Below are 17002 nucleotides of genomic sequence, written 5' to 3' on the forward strand. Positions count from 1 at the left end.
GCAGTTCTAAAAGAAACAGTTCTTAGAAGTATCAAAATTGGATGTAATATTAAACAGTATTACAAATACTACAATGAAATGCTGCAGGGAACTTTCTAGCATGCGCTGTTAGACAAGTTCTCTAATCTTCACAGGAAAAAAATAAAAGCTTGAAGAATCTGGCTATTTTGTGACTACAGCTACATAGGTAGCAACTCCAGCTCCTACCAGTACCCTTTGAAAACTAAGCTTATGTTTTGTTTTTCTTTTTTGTAATTACTGTTCCAAAACATCATTTCATATTACTTGCACAGAACTATTCTGCGCAACATCATAGTAATTACAGATAACAGGGCTGAGAAATGACATTTCAAGCCTTCACGTGACATTTCATCCCTTTGCATACAGCAGAATCAGCTATATTTATTTTATTCTTTACAGTTAGTTGTCTAATTTATTCTTAGAAACCTTCAATAAAGAAGATTTCATGCTTCTGTGCACAACTTATTTGAATGCAAGTATTCTTCTCAGAAAAGGTTTTCTTGTAGTTAATCAAACTTGCTCCACTTGCCACTTAAGCCCATTACTTCCCATCCACAGCAAATGAAAACTGGTTTATTCTATTCCAGTTCCTAGCTACCACTTACATATTTGAAGATCACTTGAAGGTCTAAGTAAATCTCCTCCAAATTACACAAACTCCAACTCAAACTTATCTTCACAGATCATGAATTTCCAGAAAGAAACAATTCTGCGCATGTAAACTAAGTAAGTCCCAATAGAAGAGATCTAATAAATGCTTTTATTATTTTCCAAAATCTAGACTACACGTACAATCACAATAAAGTATGTAGAAGACACCATAATTCATCTCAGTACTGTCCAGTCTGGAAAATGACTTTATCTTCAAATAAGAATATGTATATATTCAAAAGTCAGTTTGCATTTGAAGTGAGTTTTGAAAGCTACTTTAAGATCTAATTCTTGTAAATCTTGCTTGAAGTTCTTTGAATAGAAACTTCTAAGATCAGCATTTCGTATCAGCATAAAATTTGATTATAGATCTTTCCTAAGCAACAATTCTGCATAAGACTTCCACAATTTGATGAAAGCTGTCTCTGCACAGTCAGTATTCCCTTTACGTTTTTACATCTCTCATTTGCAAAAAAAAACCACAGGAGACTACAGCAATGACATACCATATTTTATCATAGCTACTTTTACGCTTACTCTACTCAAAGTAAACAAAAACCAAAGGCAGCAAGAAAACTAATATGATAGGCAAAGACAGAAAAAAAAAAAACAACAACAAAAAAAAACAGCAAGGCATAAGAAGCTAAGATCAATTTTACCGAAGAAAAGCATGCATTACTTCATAACAGAATTAATCATGATTAATTAAAACAGAATAATGATCATCAATCATCAATATATATATTATTTCTCCAAACCAACATTTACTAACTGCAATCTTGTGGCTATTGAGAACGATGACAGTCACAAAGGCTAGTAAGTGACTATTAATCATATACTATGCTTTCCTTATTTGTCCACTACCAGCACAGAGAGAACCCATTGGATAGTTTCATTACAGAATACCTCCTCCACAGATAAATTTGTTAAATACAGAATCACAAAATGGCCAGAGTTGGAGGGGACCTCAAGGATCATGAATCTCCAGCCTCCCCCACAGGCAGGGCCACCAACCTCCACATTCAATACAAGACCAGGCTGCCCAGGGCCCCATCCAACCTGGCCTTGAACACCTCCAGGGATGGGGTATCCACAACCTCTCTGGGCAGTCGTTCCAGCTCCTCACCACTCTCCTTGTGAAGAATTTCCCACTGACATCCAACCTAAATCTTCCCTCCCTCAACTTAAAACCATTTCCCTTTGTCCTGCAGTTATCAATCCTTTCAAAGAGTGGATTCCCCTCTTTTTTGTAAGCTCCCTTTAGGTACTGGAAGGCTGCAATGAGGTCACCCCACAGCCTTCTTTTCTCCAGGCTGAACAAGCCCAGCTCCCTCAGCCTATCTTCATAGGGGTGTTCCAATGCCCTCATCATCTTCGTGGCTCTCCTCTGGACCCTCTCCAACAACCCTGTCTTTTTTGTACTGGGAGCTCCACACCTGGACACAGTACTCCAATTAACGTGCTTGTTCTCTCAAATTCACTTAGTATCTGGACTGCTTTGCATATAGTCATGTTTCACTTCTATGCTTTGATACTAAAAAAGTAAATAAATAAAAGAAACAGAAAGCTGCAAGTCTCTAACTTGAAATTTTCCAAGTAGCTCAAAGTTTAAGGCAGTATTTTATTTTACTGTTTACTTCAATTTTCATTTCTATTTAATAGCCAGACGTTATTAACAATAAATCAAAACCTTCTAATGATCAGAATTGCAATGTTTATTGCTTGAGTCTTTCAGAAAGTGTTTCTACCAATAAATGTATTTATTGGTTCATAAAGGTTACTAGGTAATGTCTTCATTAATTTTTAATTAAGGAAGATTAAAGACAGAGACAAAATGGTGACCTTTTATATGTAAAGCATGCAAAACTATAGAAGAACCTAGCAGTCCTCTATAAGTATCTGATTTTACAAGCTATAAATTGGCTTTACTTTCAGGTTACCCTTTAATCCAGATTGAAACTGATGTTACTCATTTGTTCAAGCACTGCTCATTAATAAATACTTCACCGATTTAGATTTTTAACAGTAAGTTTAGTTGACAAGAGACACACAAACATATTCTAGTTCCAGCATCTAGTATTGTCTATAAACGTGACAGTGCAATGGTGCAGTCCTTGTCTGCCCTCCCGTCACCCCCAAACCAGCCTGGTTCTTATGCTCAAGGCCTCATGCAGAAAATGAGGCGCAAAAGACCTCGCTCTTGGCAGCAATAACAATCAGGGTTTCACTACTAGCACTTAGACACCTGATAACAGACACCCGGGTTCCACAGAACCAGTTCTGAGTTGTAGGATTAAGTCAATCATTTTACCCCATAAATAGCAAGCAGTCTGAGAATCCCCTGGAGAGTTCTTGCAAGCAGCTGGCTGTGCACCCATAATCTCCTCTGGAGCAGGGACATCTCTCAAGGTGCACAGAGGTGCACCAGTGACATGGTGGCACCTTGCCAACAGATCCTCAGTAAGTGATATATTGTTCTTAAGCTATACCAGTTTCACTAAGATTTTATCTTAAATTCATCATGCACCCTCTACCCTCCATGTAGCAAATAGTCAAGAATATCTAGCCATTTCAAATCTTGTTAAGTTCGCTGTTATCATTCTAAATAGATATAAGATTTGAACAGTCAACACATATCTTTCTGCCTTTCCTCTTACAAAGAAAGTGTGCAGTGCTTTTTCTCCTTCCTCTGTGACAAAAAGGAAGAATATACTTATTTCTACACACTGATAGTATTTGGTCAGTACAGTAACACACGTCATTTCACTGTTTGAACTAACTGAAAGTTTATAACACTTGCTCACACTGAAACACAACATACAAATAGAACATCCAGAATTTCTAAGAAACAATTATTATTAGAAGTATATTTTTTCATTTTACTTCCTTATTTTAAAGTTCTTCTGACACTAATGCTGCATAAGTACACTTAGTAGAAGGTCTCACATAAAATACAACTCCGACAACATGAACAGCTTTTGATAGATGAAGAAAGACACCAGATGGCATGGCATAACTCAAGATTAATTTTGTTCCTTCATTAGACTGTGCTTTCCAAACCATGCTATTCCTTGTTTTCTTGCAAACACAATATTATTTGCAAGCTGCTCTCTGCACCTTCCAAATTAGATTAGTAGACAATTTACTTGGTGCCCTTTTTTGAAATTAAAGTTAATTTTTAATTTGAAATTTCTTTAGTGCCCAAATTTTCCATGATTCTGTCATATCAATTCACTAAATGATAAAAAGTTATCTCTTCATATTTCTTCCATTTTTAGCAAACTTCAGAAACAAACTACTAGCAGTAAGGAACTCCCATTGTTCCTGTCATCATTTCACAGAATCACAGAATTGTAGGGGTTGGAAGGGACCTCTAGAGATCACTGAGTCCAACCCCCTGCCAAAGCAGTTCCCTGCACCAGGTCAAAAAAATAAAAAAAATAAAAAAAACACCACAAATCCAATTAAAGCATTTCAGGGTTTCCCTCCAGATACCCACAATTTACAAAACCTTTTCAAGGTTAGTCAATTAGCTTCAAGGGTCTGTTTGGATAAGTGAAAACAACACAGAACTCCTTAAATAAACAGAACCTAGAATTATAATATTTCAGCAGGTTTAAAAAGTGGTAGACATTTAGATGGCTGAGAAATCCAGATTACAATTTATTTAATGCTTAAATATCAATATTCAATCTGTTCTGCCTACAGTAATTTTCACTCACTTTGAAAGCTATTCGAAAGCATACCAGGTATGCTATTCTGAACTAGACACAGTTCTAAAGTTTGGACATTGTATTTATAAACAGCAAGTCATCTCAAGGGAAGCTATCATGCTGACTTCTGTTTAGTCCTAGGAATCTATTCTCTACAATTAGAAAGATTAACATGATGGGAGGGCAACACATGAGTGAAATAGCAAAGGGACCAGCACAGATAGGAGAATATTTCAAAGCAGAAGAACTTGTGTTGACTATATTGTACTTCAGCGATTAATATTTGTGTTTTTTTCTCGAAATATATTAGTACTCAAGCATTATTTACATGCACAAGTACTCTTCTGAGTTAGAAGCCCCAATACTACTAAAAAGTTCACATAAATCACCAATGGCAGAAAAAAAATACTCAGTTACACAAAAAACGAATGTATGAAATTTAGAATGTAAGACAATTTATAATAAACAATGCACAAGTGACGTAGCTCAAATTTATTTTGGTCACTATTGATAAGTATTACAGGCAATTACTGTGGGTGGATTAAATATCCTTTGAGCATAAAGCATACATATATTCAGTCTTAGAAATGCTGGTAGTGTTCCACCTCCCTTCTTCAAGAAAAGCTGACCAACCTACTCAGTTTCTATTCTTATCATTCACTAATTTGCACAGTTTAAACAAGGCAGAGTATAGTTAGCCAAGGAATTTTAATCTTTTTTGTTTTCCTAGACTCGTCATGCAAATTGTCAGTATTTAATGAAGGATAATTTCTGCTATTATAAGAAGCTTAAGAGATGTTCTTTGTGAATAATTATTAACATAAACCACTACATTACAGCATTACAGCAGCGTCAGAAGTAAAAATTTATTCTTACAAACAACAATCCTTTTAAAGATTAATGGAATTTTTCAAGTACAACTGTGGTTACAAGCCCCTAGGAACACGATTTATGTAGTATTCATTCATATAGTCATCTGTATGACCATCACACTGACAGGAAAAAAAAAAACCTGCCAGTTTCTGAAGAGCCACCTACTTCCTCTCTCAAAACATCTGTAGACGGCAGTCCTACCAGAAGATTACTCAAAATTACTACTGCAAGTCACTTTATCAGGGACTCTTCTGTTCCCAGTGATCACAAAAGAAGAAAGTAACACTGTCAATTACTTGACTCGTTACCTTTCATATAAAATACTTGCTTATTAGAGTCAATGCACCTTACAAAAAAAAAAAAAAGTGAAGTATTTGGTCTATACAATCATAGAATTGTTTGGGTTGAAAGGGATCTTCAAGATCATCCAGGTCCTCCCCCTTCCCACCCTGCTGTAGACAGGGACACCTCCCTCTAGACCACATTGCTCAAAGTCCCATCCAACACGACCTGGAATGCTTCCAGGGAGGGGACATTCACAACCTCACTGGTCAACCTGTCCTTACCCTCTTCAAGTTTAAAGCCATTTACCCTCGTCCTGCCACTATTTGCCCTTATAAAAAGTCCCTCCACAGCTTTCCTGTAGGCCCCCTTACCTGCTGCTTATCGATCTGGACTCACACAGTACTGGGCAGCCCATTATGCACTGAGGTTCATTTCAAGATCAATCAGAAAAAAAATGCAGATGCATATAAAGACGACCTGTGGCTATTCACTGCCTATTCTTCCATTGCAGTTCTTTATACAAGTCCAGGAGCAACTTCCACCATTTGGTTATTAATTATGTCTCCCATAAATTCTGTCTCAATGGCAGAATTGTGGGCATAGATTTTTTTATTTTTTTATTTTTTTTAATCCTTACCTTCCACTGCTTGACCTTCTCTTCTGAGCATCTGGACAGCTCCTACATACTTCTTAAGTTGCACTTTTAGCACTTCATTTTCTCTGTTGATAAAAAGAAGAGCATAAGAAAAGATAAGTGTTTTCTCAAAATAGAAAACCATTTCAGAGGAAACAAATATACCAGCTGTGATAATGAGCTTCACTTAGCTTGTCATCAGGATTAAAAAAAAAAAAACAAAACATTTACACATTAAATAATATGTCAACAGACAGAGTACCAGGCAAATTTGTTTTCTAGTATACCTGTAAGTAACTACGAAATTCTAGATAGATAACACACAGACTACAGAAAACTGAGAACAGTTTACACACAAAGGTGTACTTTTATTTATGGGAATTTAGTTAAGAAAGAGAGCTCTATATGCACATGCAAATATGTTTGCTGGACCTTGTTATACATGTTGGCCCAATATATATGCTTAAGTTGCTGTTGTGTGCAGTATAATTAAGATTTGCAATCCAAAATTAAATTAAATATCACATTGCTTTCCAGATTATGCCATTGTTAGCAATTTCCAAAAACAAAAGAATAATCAACTTAACTGCCTTGATGCTTATATATTATTAGCCATAATTAGGCAGCTGTCGGAAGTTCCATGAATGCATGCGGAAGAACTTCAAGGTAAGGGCAATGGAACACTGGAACAGGCTGCCCAGAGAGGTTGAAAAACATTAATATTTATGCATAGCAGTGCTCTCAAGCCAATATAACAAACCCCAAAGACAATTAGAATATATTAGATTGCATAAGCAATCAACAGAAACACAGGACAACAGAAATTCTTTTTTTCTCCAATTCTGAAAAGGTAAATAATTGATTTATAATAGCACTATATATTCTATGTATGTATGTATACACACACATGTATAATTTTTAAGAAATTACACTATAATGTTAAAAAATGTCATAGAAAGTCATGCTTTTTGCCATAAGTAATTAAAAACAATTATGACATTTTCACGCCTGATTTCAAAATTAAGCATCAAGGAAAACAGTAAATTATGGAAGATGACAAAAAGATTAATCTGCCTACCTGTATGACATCAATTTGCTAATAGGACAAAAATAAGAGAAAAAGATACTGGTTTTGTTTTAATAATGAGGACTGTTGGTTGCTGGTTTATTTTGTTAATGCTGGAAAACAATGGATTGTACTAAATTGTATATGTCTTCGGAGGTTGTTTGGTTTTTTTTTTTCTCTGTATTATTACTTTTTTTCAGTATTTCTTAAATTACGCCCAGTGTACAAATTACTTGGAATACAAAAGTTCTAAGGAGTACTTACATACTTCTTGCCTTGCAATTAAACAGCACAGATACTTCATCCTCTGTTGTCTTCTGAGATCCCTTAGCAGCACTGGCTAGACTCATTACTGAGCCACTCAACCCAGCCACTATTTTTGCAGCTCTTATTTCTTACTATTAGTCTAATTCCTATTTTAGGATTACTTTCTAATTGTTGCTATTACTTTTATGACTGTTCTAATGTTTCTCACCGTGCCAAGGCTTGGACTTTCGTGGCATGTCGCTCTTCCTGTTCTGCTATCTTCCTTCTCCAACTGTCCATTTCCTGCCTCAGTGCTGCAGAATGCTCCATCTCACCATCAAGCAGATTTCTAAGGGACCTGGAATGGCAGCAGCATCTGTTAGGAAACTGTACAGTTACTAATTAGAGGATACTGTACTAACCACAGAGTAGATTGTTTGAATGATACCATTAATGTCATTTCACCCTAAAATTTCCTTATTCAGTGTAAAAAATTCATCCAGATTGATTACATAAAGATACGAAAAGCTGCAAGGAAAAAGTATCCAATCAAAACAAGTTATAAATGCTTATTATTGAATTTGTATTAATCCCATAAACATGCACAATTTAATACCACATCTACCGTACTACCACACACACAAAAATTCACTATAATAGAAAATGACTTATAACCTGGTTTCTGTGCTCCAGTGAAAGCTCCTACTTCCCAGAAGTAAACTAAAATAAGTTTGTTTCTTAGCCACAGAAGGAGACAGGCAGGACACTGTCATGCACCTCTGTGTGAAAACCTTGATGAGCTAAGAAGGATCAACATGTGAAACCCAAAGCATATTGGTACTTCATACAAAACACCTAAAGTTGAATGGAGCAGAAGTTTGCAATTATGGTATAGAGTGATAAAGGACATCTCCAATATATTTTTATTTTCATTTATTTAACCACGTTTCAATATATTAAGTAAATTAGGTTTGTGAGTATGTTGAATGAACAACATACTATTTTTACATTTACACAATTATTTTGCCCCAACAGAACATACAGACATTCATGCATGAAAGTCACTTCCAATGCAACATTGTTAGTGGTCCTATATCATTTCTGCACTGGAAGGGGAAAAAAACCAACAACTTTGAATATTTGCATAAATATAAACTTTAACTCATTCAGAAAGTCTTATAAGATCATAAGATTCTTTTGCCTATAAATTTTGATTTTAAAAACCTACAACTGGCAAAACCTCCCAAAGATACCTATATGTGATTTGAATTCAAAGGAAAAAAAACTGTGAACAGTTGAATATTGATTCCACAGTTGAATGTTGAAGTACTAAGCTTAACTTTCAAATAAAATTTACATCATAAAGATGACAGATTACATACAGCTTTATATAACAGACATCCTACATTAAAGAAACTGAATGACAACAAGTTTTTGAAATTATATAGCACTTCTTGACTGGAAAATTACCTATTCTGTTCTTCCAGTTCATCTTTTCTATTCACCATGGCCAGAATAGCTTGACGAAGTTCATCTAAAAATGAAAATGGGGAAAAGGGGAAGGGGAATGGGAATGAATTTTTGCACATTTAAGATCTAATAGTCATCTATGTGGAGATGCTATTTCAGCAGCACACTTAGGATGATGTCAAAATCACTTGCTACTCAACAAAGCACCTAACAATTCTCTTGATCTCATCAACCATTTGAAAACTGTATTATTTAACATAGTTCCAGAAGTATCAATCAAATCAATCTCTATTTAGTTTTAATATAAACACAAGTTTGTCTGTAGTAGAGGCTGTTTTAATCACAGCCAAATGAGGCATCTTAAGATATAATGCAGCACCTTTTCACTGTATTAATGAAATACATTATTACTTGCTAATCATCTTGAAATTGCTTACTTTCTTTGCTACAAAACCTGACACAGTCATCTAAGTCCTACGAGACCATAGTAGAGATGACATCATCGCTTTCTCATGGCATTTCTTCTCAAGTTCAGTCTACCGTTTTAAAGATGATAGAATTTCTGATTCTATTTCCTATTAGAGAAACCTTACTTCCTATAAATAACTTCAAAAATAATTTAATTTCAATATCAAGACAAAAAAATTCAGACAATTTCTTTGAACTTGTAAGAAATATCTTCAGCTGCACTACCATTTCAAGGGAGATCTTCTGTTTCAGTGTGGGGATAACTTAAGAATCAACTTTCTGTACGCAAGTCAGTATTTCACTTGCATTCTTCTGAGTTATGTTTAATGTTGTTACCAGAGTACCTTTTCTGAACTGTAAAGAAAAGTGTCAGCTCAAAGCCATGCACTTGGAATCCTGCTGTTATCATAAAGGTTTTGCAATCTAACTGTACAGCTGTACTACTACTAATTCCTATAAATCTACAGAAAGAAATATTATGGCTTAATCATCTAACCTAAATGAGATTTTGACTTTCAGATCTTGTACAAATCCACAAAATAGAGCAGCCCTTCAAAGATTTGAACGGCTTCTAGCAAACACCTGAATACATACACAGTTTCTCATAACTGTGTTTTGTTGCATTGTTGTTTTTCTGTCCTGCATATCAAAAGGAGTGATAAAAAGGCCAGTTCTATTCAAGTATATCTGAAAGGAAACTGGAAAAGAAGAAGAAAAAAAAACCAACTTATTTCATGCTTTGTTTTCAAAATTAAGAAGTACAAAAACCCATAGTCGCTGGAGACCTCCCAGCTTTGTTCACTGCACTACTGCAGTCAATTTTTCTTTATTGTTGTGTTAGAATTAGTTTCTATGCAACCAAGCTATACGCTTCACCATTTAATAAGGCTTCCACTAATTGAAATACAGAAAAAGAACCTCAGTGTCTGGGTTTGTAATAGCACAGAGTTGTTCCTGTATGGTAGATCCACATCCAGTAGCAACAAACTTGAAAAAAGTATTGTGTTCAACATATTTGGAAACAGCTCTTACAAAAGTATTAACTTGTAAGAACAAGCAGTTGAATTTTTATTATAATGATAATTATTTACAAATAATTCCACTGGCTTCGTAGATTGACATCCTTCTCCTGTTTGTTCCCTCAAAACCTTGTCTAGAATAAAAATTTAATGTTCCATCTATGTTTCTTCTGATACTATGGTTCATTTCATTTAGAAATTGCTAAATATCAAGAATTGAAAATCTCAAAGTCTACTGTGCATTTGATGGTTGTCTCAATTACATGTATGTACTGTCTAAGCAACTGAAGAGACCAACTGTGGCCTCTGCTGGTATCTATGAAGCAATAAAAGCAATGAAGTGCAATAAAAGCAGGAAGTTTCCCATTAAAACTCTATTACTGGGGAAAAAAAAAAAAAAAAAAAAAAAAAAGCCAGCTAAAACAAATTAGAAAAGAAGGATTAGACTGTAAAAGTAACAAACATAAGTATACATTGACCAAAGCATCACAGTAACTATCAACAGTGATTCCACCTATATATACATCTTCCACTAAGTGACTTCAAAGCCCCAAACTAGATTCCCACTTCAAAAAGCACATTGCAAGAAAGGATTTTTTGGCTTTCTAAATCTCACTAAAGCAGATCTATACTAAAGCATGAAACAAAACCCAATAAAAATGCATGGCCCACCTCCTTTAGCATATCGACATTAGATTGGAATGCGGCATTAAAATATTGTAGTGTTCATTCATTTTGATTAAATCAATTTCACACATGAATGTTGCCTGTGTCACTTCTGTATTCCTAAATGTTATCATTTAAAATTTGGACACAGTTTAAAAAAAAAAAAAAAAAAAATACACATAGCCCAGAGCTTCAGGAACAAAGCTATATCCACCAGTTCAGTCACAAAACTTTCTGTACAGAGAGGAAAAAATAAAACTATTCTTGCGCATGTCTTTAGACAGTAGGACAGTTTAAGAACTATTCTTCATTCTGCAAGCTTATGTGAAGGTTTAAAGGCTTAAAGATGGGGTAAATAGACAGCCAATACGTCTCCAAGTCTCTTTCTTACAGCAAAGGCTACTTTATCCCATCGAGCACAATTCTTAACACTCATAAGTCCTCAATCATAAATAAAATTTCCATTTATGAAATACATATTTCATGAATACATGTTTGGCACAGATTTTCCATATTAAAACCATATACTGAGTATAAAAGGAGTTCAGGATTTGTTTTTTTTGCCCTATTAGGCCTTACAAAAAACATGCCAAACAAGATCATATCAGAAAGAACCATTAGCACTTTTGCAACTTGCAGAAAATTTAAGGATACTGATCAAATCATGACCATTCTTTTAACAATCCATAGCTAGGGTACTTATAGCAGTTCTGTGGAAAGAGAGGCTAATGTATGCATCTGCAATGGACCTTGTATTGCCAAATTAACTATTTTAGAGCAGCCGTTGTGGCCAGCATATAAGAAATGAATCCTCTATAAACAGATGTTACTGAAATGAAAATAGAAATCAAGAATTACAGGACTTGAAATATTAATTCCTTTAATCTAGATCCATCAAGGAAGTACTTACTAATTGTCATGGATTCGGGCATAGTGGCTGAAGGCAACATATTGCTTAAAGTATTCACTTGTGCTGGAGGACTGACTTCCACTCTAGTTAAAGAAGTACAATGTCATCAATAAATGTAAACAGAATCCAGAATCCAAAACTTAAGAAAAAAGAAACTGGAATTCTCATCAACTATTCAAAACATAATCATGCACATAAAACAACACATATTCAACTACTTTGTGTTCAATTCTTGTTTAAGATATGTTTCATCTGATTTAAGAGCAGAGGCAAAAAACGCTCAATCAACAAGTCACAAAAAGCTTGGCTAAGATACCTGAACAACATAAAACCTACTTTGTCCTTCCAAACATTTCCAAGCTTAGCCTAACAGTTTGTTTTCCAGTGCTGAATGCTATCTGTTAGACAACCATAGTAAGCTGGCAGCTATCTATAGGCTGCAAGTGGCTTTTTCGTGGGTCTTTCTTTTCCTAAAAAGACATATTTGTCCTGTCACATACCTGTAGGAAAGATCAGATCTTCTTGGAAACATTTCTACTGCATCAAGAACATCTTCGTGCCCCCCTCCATTCTCCAATTTATCTAAAGCAGAATGCATATATAAGCTTTCTTGAGTTAACAGTATTTTAAAAATAAAAACAAAACCAAAAAGAAAATAATCGCATTTTCACCCAGATAAAACTTAACTTTACTAAAGAATTTTAACTGCTTAAAAACCTTCTCCAAATGTGCCTTCTGCACATTCACCCCTCACACAGGTAGGATTGTAACACAATCATCTGCATGGAAAATTTTTCCTATAGCAAAACTACTTATTATAGTATAGGTGTGGATATTTAACATCAATAACAATGCAGTAAAGTTATGAAGAAATTTTTTATTGAACTTATTTTTACAAGTCCCAGGAATTTAATTAACATTTGACATCTGATACTCATTACAAATCTGCTTTGTGACTAGCAGGAATGGAATTTGTAGTTAGTCCCCAGTATCTCAAATCCTGCAAAGGTGCCATTCCTTCATATGTTCCCAACAGAGTACCACGGCTTTTCGTCAACTTTTTTCCTCTTTTTTTTTTTTTTTTTTTTTTTTTTTTTTGACATTTGGTACACACACCCTATGAACCAAATATGAGAAACAAGGTATTTCTCAGAAAAGCATGGATAATACACATCTGTCCACAGATCCACAACTTTCAGTATCAAAACATATACATCACTGGGCCTGCCACGATGGTAGGGTCACTTGAAAGGAAACAAACAACACCATCCTCCTCCTAGGAATGTATTAAGAAAAACATAAATAAATAAACAAACAAATACATGTATGTATGTTTTTGCACCTCAGTGTGTAAGGTTTACAAAGATACCATAAAACAATCCTGAAATCACAAGCTAAAAAAGTTAGCGTAGAATATAAAAATCAGGAAGTCCGAAATAATAATAATAATAATAATAATAATGGGAAATAAAAGTGGTGTCAGGATGACTATGGAGAAGAAAGCGTTATGGTTTGTTTGTTTGTTTTTTTTGTTTTTTGTTTGTTTGTTTGTTTGTTTTTTGGTTTTTTTTAAGTTCCTAACTATATATTCCATTTTCCTTCCAGGAAACTGATTTTTGACTCTGGCTCTCTCATTTCTATGTATGTGGAAATACCATATGTTCTGACACACCCCTGAGGCATAACAGCAGACTCTGAAAACTCATTTGAGCAAATAACACACTGTGTTATATATTTGAAATATATATACATATATTACGGGAAAACTAGAAAAAAATGAAACACTTTCTATTTTTTTTCTGAGCCTCCGGCACCTTTTAAGAGGTACAAATACTAGAACACAGCAGAGGGCAGTAGAGCATTATTTTATGAGTCATGTTATTTTTATCTCTTAACATACAGAAGAAAACCATGCTTTTTCACAGCTGTTTATTTAACGGTCTCTTTAAACTCTCAGAACAAATGATGGATATCCAAAAAGCATTCAATATTTTACCGTTAAAATAGATTATCTGAATGCCAATGAAAAGTCATAATTGGTTTCTGAAATACTCAAAGGCAATGTTTTATAAACAGCTAGCAAATATCAACTCCATACATTTCTGAGGAAGTTTTTTGACACTAGAACAGATACTGAAAATGTAGTGAGTGCTGTTATCCATACCTCTACCCGTTCTCATTGCTTTCTTCAAGGTATGGACCACACCATTCTTTAAGTGCAATACCCAAAAGTGTAGAGGCCACCAGCGCATAAACTTACAAGTGACTCTTTCATTCAAGCATCTCAGTGTGAAACGTGCTTTCAGTGTAGAAGCACAATACTGCTAATTCATTATGGACTTGTAACCCGTATAACTCTCATAACTTTTTCCAACTATTTCCTAGCCAATCACTCCTCATCCTGTTTACACAGTGTATAACCAAGATGTTATAATTTTGTATAACCAAGATGTTATAATTTGTATAACCAAGATGTTATAATTGCAATATAATCAAGAGAGTACGGCAAAGCAGACAACGATCACAAAAGAGAATAAGTGGAAGAGCTTACCCTTGGGTTGAGCTCACCAGAAGATACCAAAAGAGGGGATCTCCAGAAGAGATCCTTCCCCTCTGGTAGCCAGCTCTTAAATAGGTCCAGGAGGGGTGGAGCCTGGCTCCACCTCTTCCGGCAGCAGAGGTGAATTGCCTTCACCTGTGCCCCTCTGGCTGACCCAAGGCTCACCTCAGGTGATCAATCAGAGGTTCAGGCCGTGACTCAGCAGTCCCCATACACACAGAGACAACAACTTCTATTGAATTACATTCAATAGTTAGTAGTTTCTCTGATCTTCAAGGTCAAATTAAACTACCAAACAACCTTTTAGCTTCTTCCAGCTCACTGGCATCTACCAATTGGATAAGGACATTTCTTATTCAACCATTCAAATAATTAGAAAAACACCACGCATACAAGACCACAGCTTAATGACAATAGATCTCTAGTCTATTTTCACATGGATAAATCCTCTTCAACTAACCAGCTTAGAAATGAGCTATAAGACTACTACAAAGAAGAGCTTTGTTACTGTCTAGAAAAAAAAATTCGAACATCTTGTTCAGTCTGTACAATGCCATGCTTGTTTACCACTGCTGCACGGTAGAAATTTCATTACAAAGCTTGTTGGTATTACATACAGTTAAAATATTTACCAGTTTGGGAGTCAACAGCACTGACAGGAAACAGGACATCTGAATCATAATTCAGAACTTGCAGAGGAGTCCAGCTGCATATCTGAGAATTGCATGTGACAATTTCATGAGGCCTATACAGAAAAACAAAAGCATATATTACATAGTCAAAGATTTCCACAATGCTCATAATTCTTTCAGAGATATGACTGCATGAAAAACCTTTATTTCAATCTCCCTGCCAATTTCTTAGTTCAGATGTACATAAATTCACAGAAGACACACACAAATTTCACACACACTAAAAGCAGCCTTCCAGAACTTAAAAGGGGCTTACAGAAAAGATGAGGGATTCTTCATCAGGGACTAGCAACAGAACAAAGGGTAACAGTTTTTAAACTAAAAGAGGATAGTTTTAGATTAGACATTAGGAAGAAATTCTTTTCCATTACGATGATGAGACACTGCAACAGGTGGTCCAGTGGAAGGTGCTCCTGTCCATGGCAAGAGGCAGAGCTCAATGATTTTAAGGTCACTTAAACTATTCTATAACTCCATGATTCGAAGATCAGATTATTTTGAACTATCAGTTTTATGATTCTGTCTTGGTTAACATTACTCTGATACTAGCAGGCTCTGCTTAAAATATATGGGTTTTCTGTGAAGCCAAACTAAAGCTGGTATCACACTAAGAATAAGTAAATGTCAAAGAAGTCAGAACTGCAGCTTTGCAAAAATTTTGGAAACTGAGAATGTCATGGAGAATAAATCTGAAATCTCAAGATTCTGATTTTAGGTGAAACATAAATGCAAAATATCCCGAAACTAGTCCAAATAGTTTAAACAGAGAACAACTAACAAAAAAAAGTCTACCAGGATTTTTGTGAGTTAGGCAAATTTGCCAGTGACCATGAAAGTAGAAGAAAAAAAGAGAAAAATTTACCACTGGTTTCTTCAATAAAGTTACTTACTTTTCAGAAGGTTCAGTTTCCGCTTCTGTGCCTTTATTTCCTGATGTTTTTCCACATAGTTCATCTTCATCTGCATCTTCATCATCAATACTTTTCACATCTAGTTTCTGGTATTCATACTCTCCATTCATAAAAACAGAATTACTTTTCCACGAGTGGTTACTTTCATTCTCATTAGAAGTCTTTCCATGATTGGTTTCAGATGAGGGTAATATGAAAACTGAAGATCTATCTAAACTCTCCTCTGAACTTTGTCCCATAATAGGGGTCTTTGTGGCTTCTCCCACATTTAGTTCATCATTTTCTTCATCAAATGATATTATATTTGTCACCCTTTTCTTCTTTTTTCGATCTTTCTTATATTTCAATTCTATTAGCAACATAAAAGTTTACATATTTTAAAAAAGAAAAAAAGGATGTATTACATTAACAGAACTCATGTACTGAATGAGTTTATAAAAGAAGAAAGAATCCATTTAATTAGGCATTTCATTATCTTTCCATACACATCGAAGTAACTCAAATTTCAAGAATTATTTTTGAGGTGCATATAAAATAGTATTCAATTGGAAGTGGAAAAAAAATATTTCAACAAACAACAAAATGAAATTCAAGAGAAAAAGCCTCTCAGGCACCTACTTTTATAATAAGTGTGTATTTCAGAGCATATCTAACAAAAGGAAAAAAAAAACATGAAATATCCCTGGGAAATAATGATGATAAAGATAATAAAATACACCTTCGTTACTTTTGAAACTGACAATCATAGAGTCCTTAGAGTTTTAAGAGACTTTTAAAGGTCATCTTAGTCCAACTCCCCTGGAATGAACAGGGACAT

The 17002-nt window shown here is 34.8% G+C and overlaps 1 protein-coding gene across 7 annotated transcripts in view; it reads right to left on the bottom strand.

The window, feature by feature from the left end:
- The window catches only part of SNX29 (sorting nexin 29), a 73926-nt gene that overhangs the window by 39269 nt on the left and 17655 nt on the right, over positions 1-17002 (bottom strand). For all 7 annotated transcript variants that reach the window (XM_042827545.1, XM_042827538.1, XM_042827541.1 and 4 more), the window contains 7 exons: positions 16165-16534; positions 15215-15327; positions 12523-12604; positions 12023-12105; positions 8960-9023; positions 7719-7847; positions 6181-6263 (listed from right to left, as the gene is read on the bottom strand). In XM_042827545.1, coding sequence (XP_042683479.1) covers positions 6181-6263; positions 7719-7847; positions 8960-9023; positions 12023-12105; positions 12523-12604; positions 15215-15327; positions 16165-16534 — 924 coding nt within the window. The remainder of the gene's footprint in view (positions 1-6180; positions 6264-7718; positions 7848-8959; positions 9024-12022; positions 12106-12522; positions 12605-15214; positions 15328-16164; positions 16535-17002) is intronic.

This window comes from Centrocercus urophasianus, unplaced genomic scaffold (assembly GCF_019232065.1).
Source record: "Centrocercus urophasianus isolate 14NV4802_14NV808 unplaced genomic scaffold, USGS_Curo_1.0 seq_29, whole genome shotgun sequence".
NCBI lineage: Eukaryota > Metazoa > Chordata > Aves > Galliformes > Phasianidae > Centrocercus > Centrocercus urophasianus.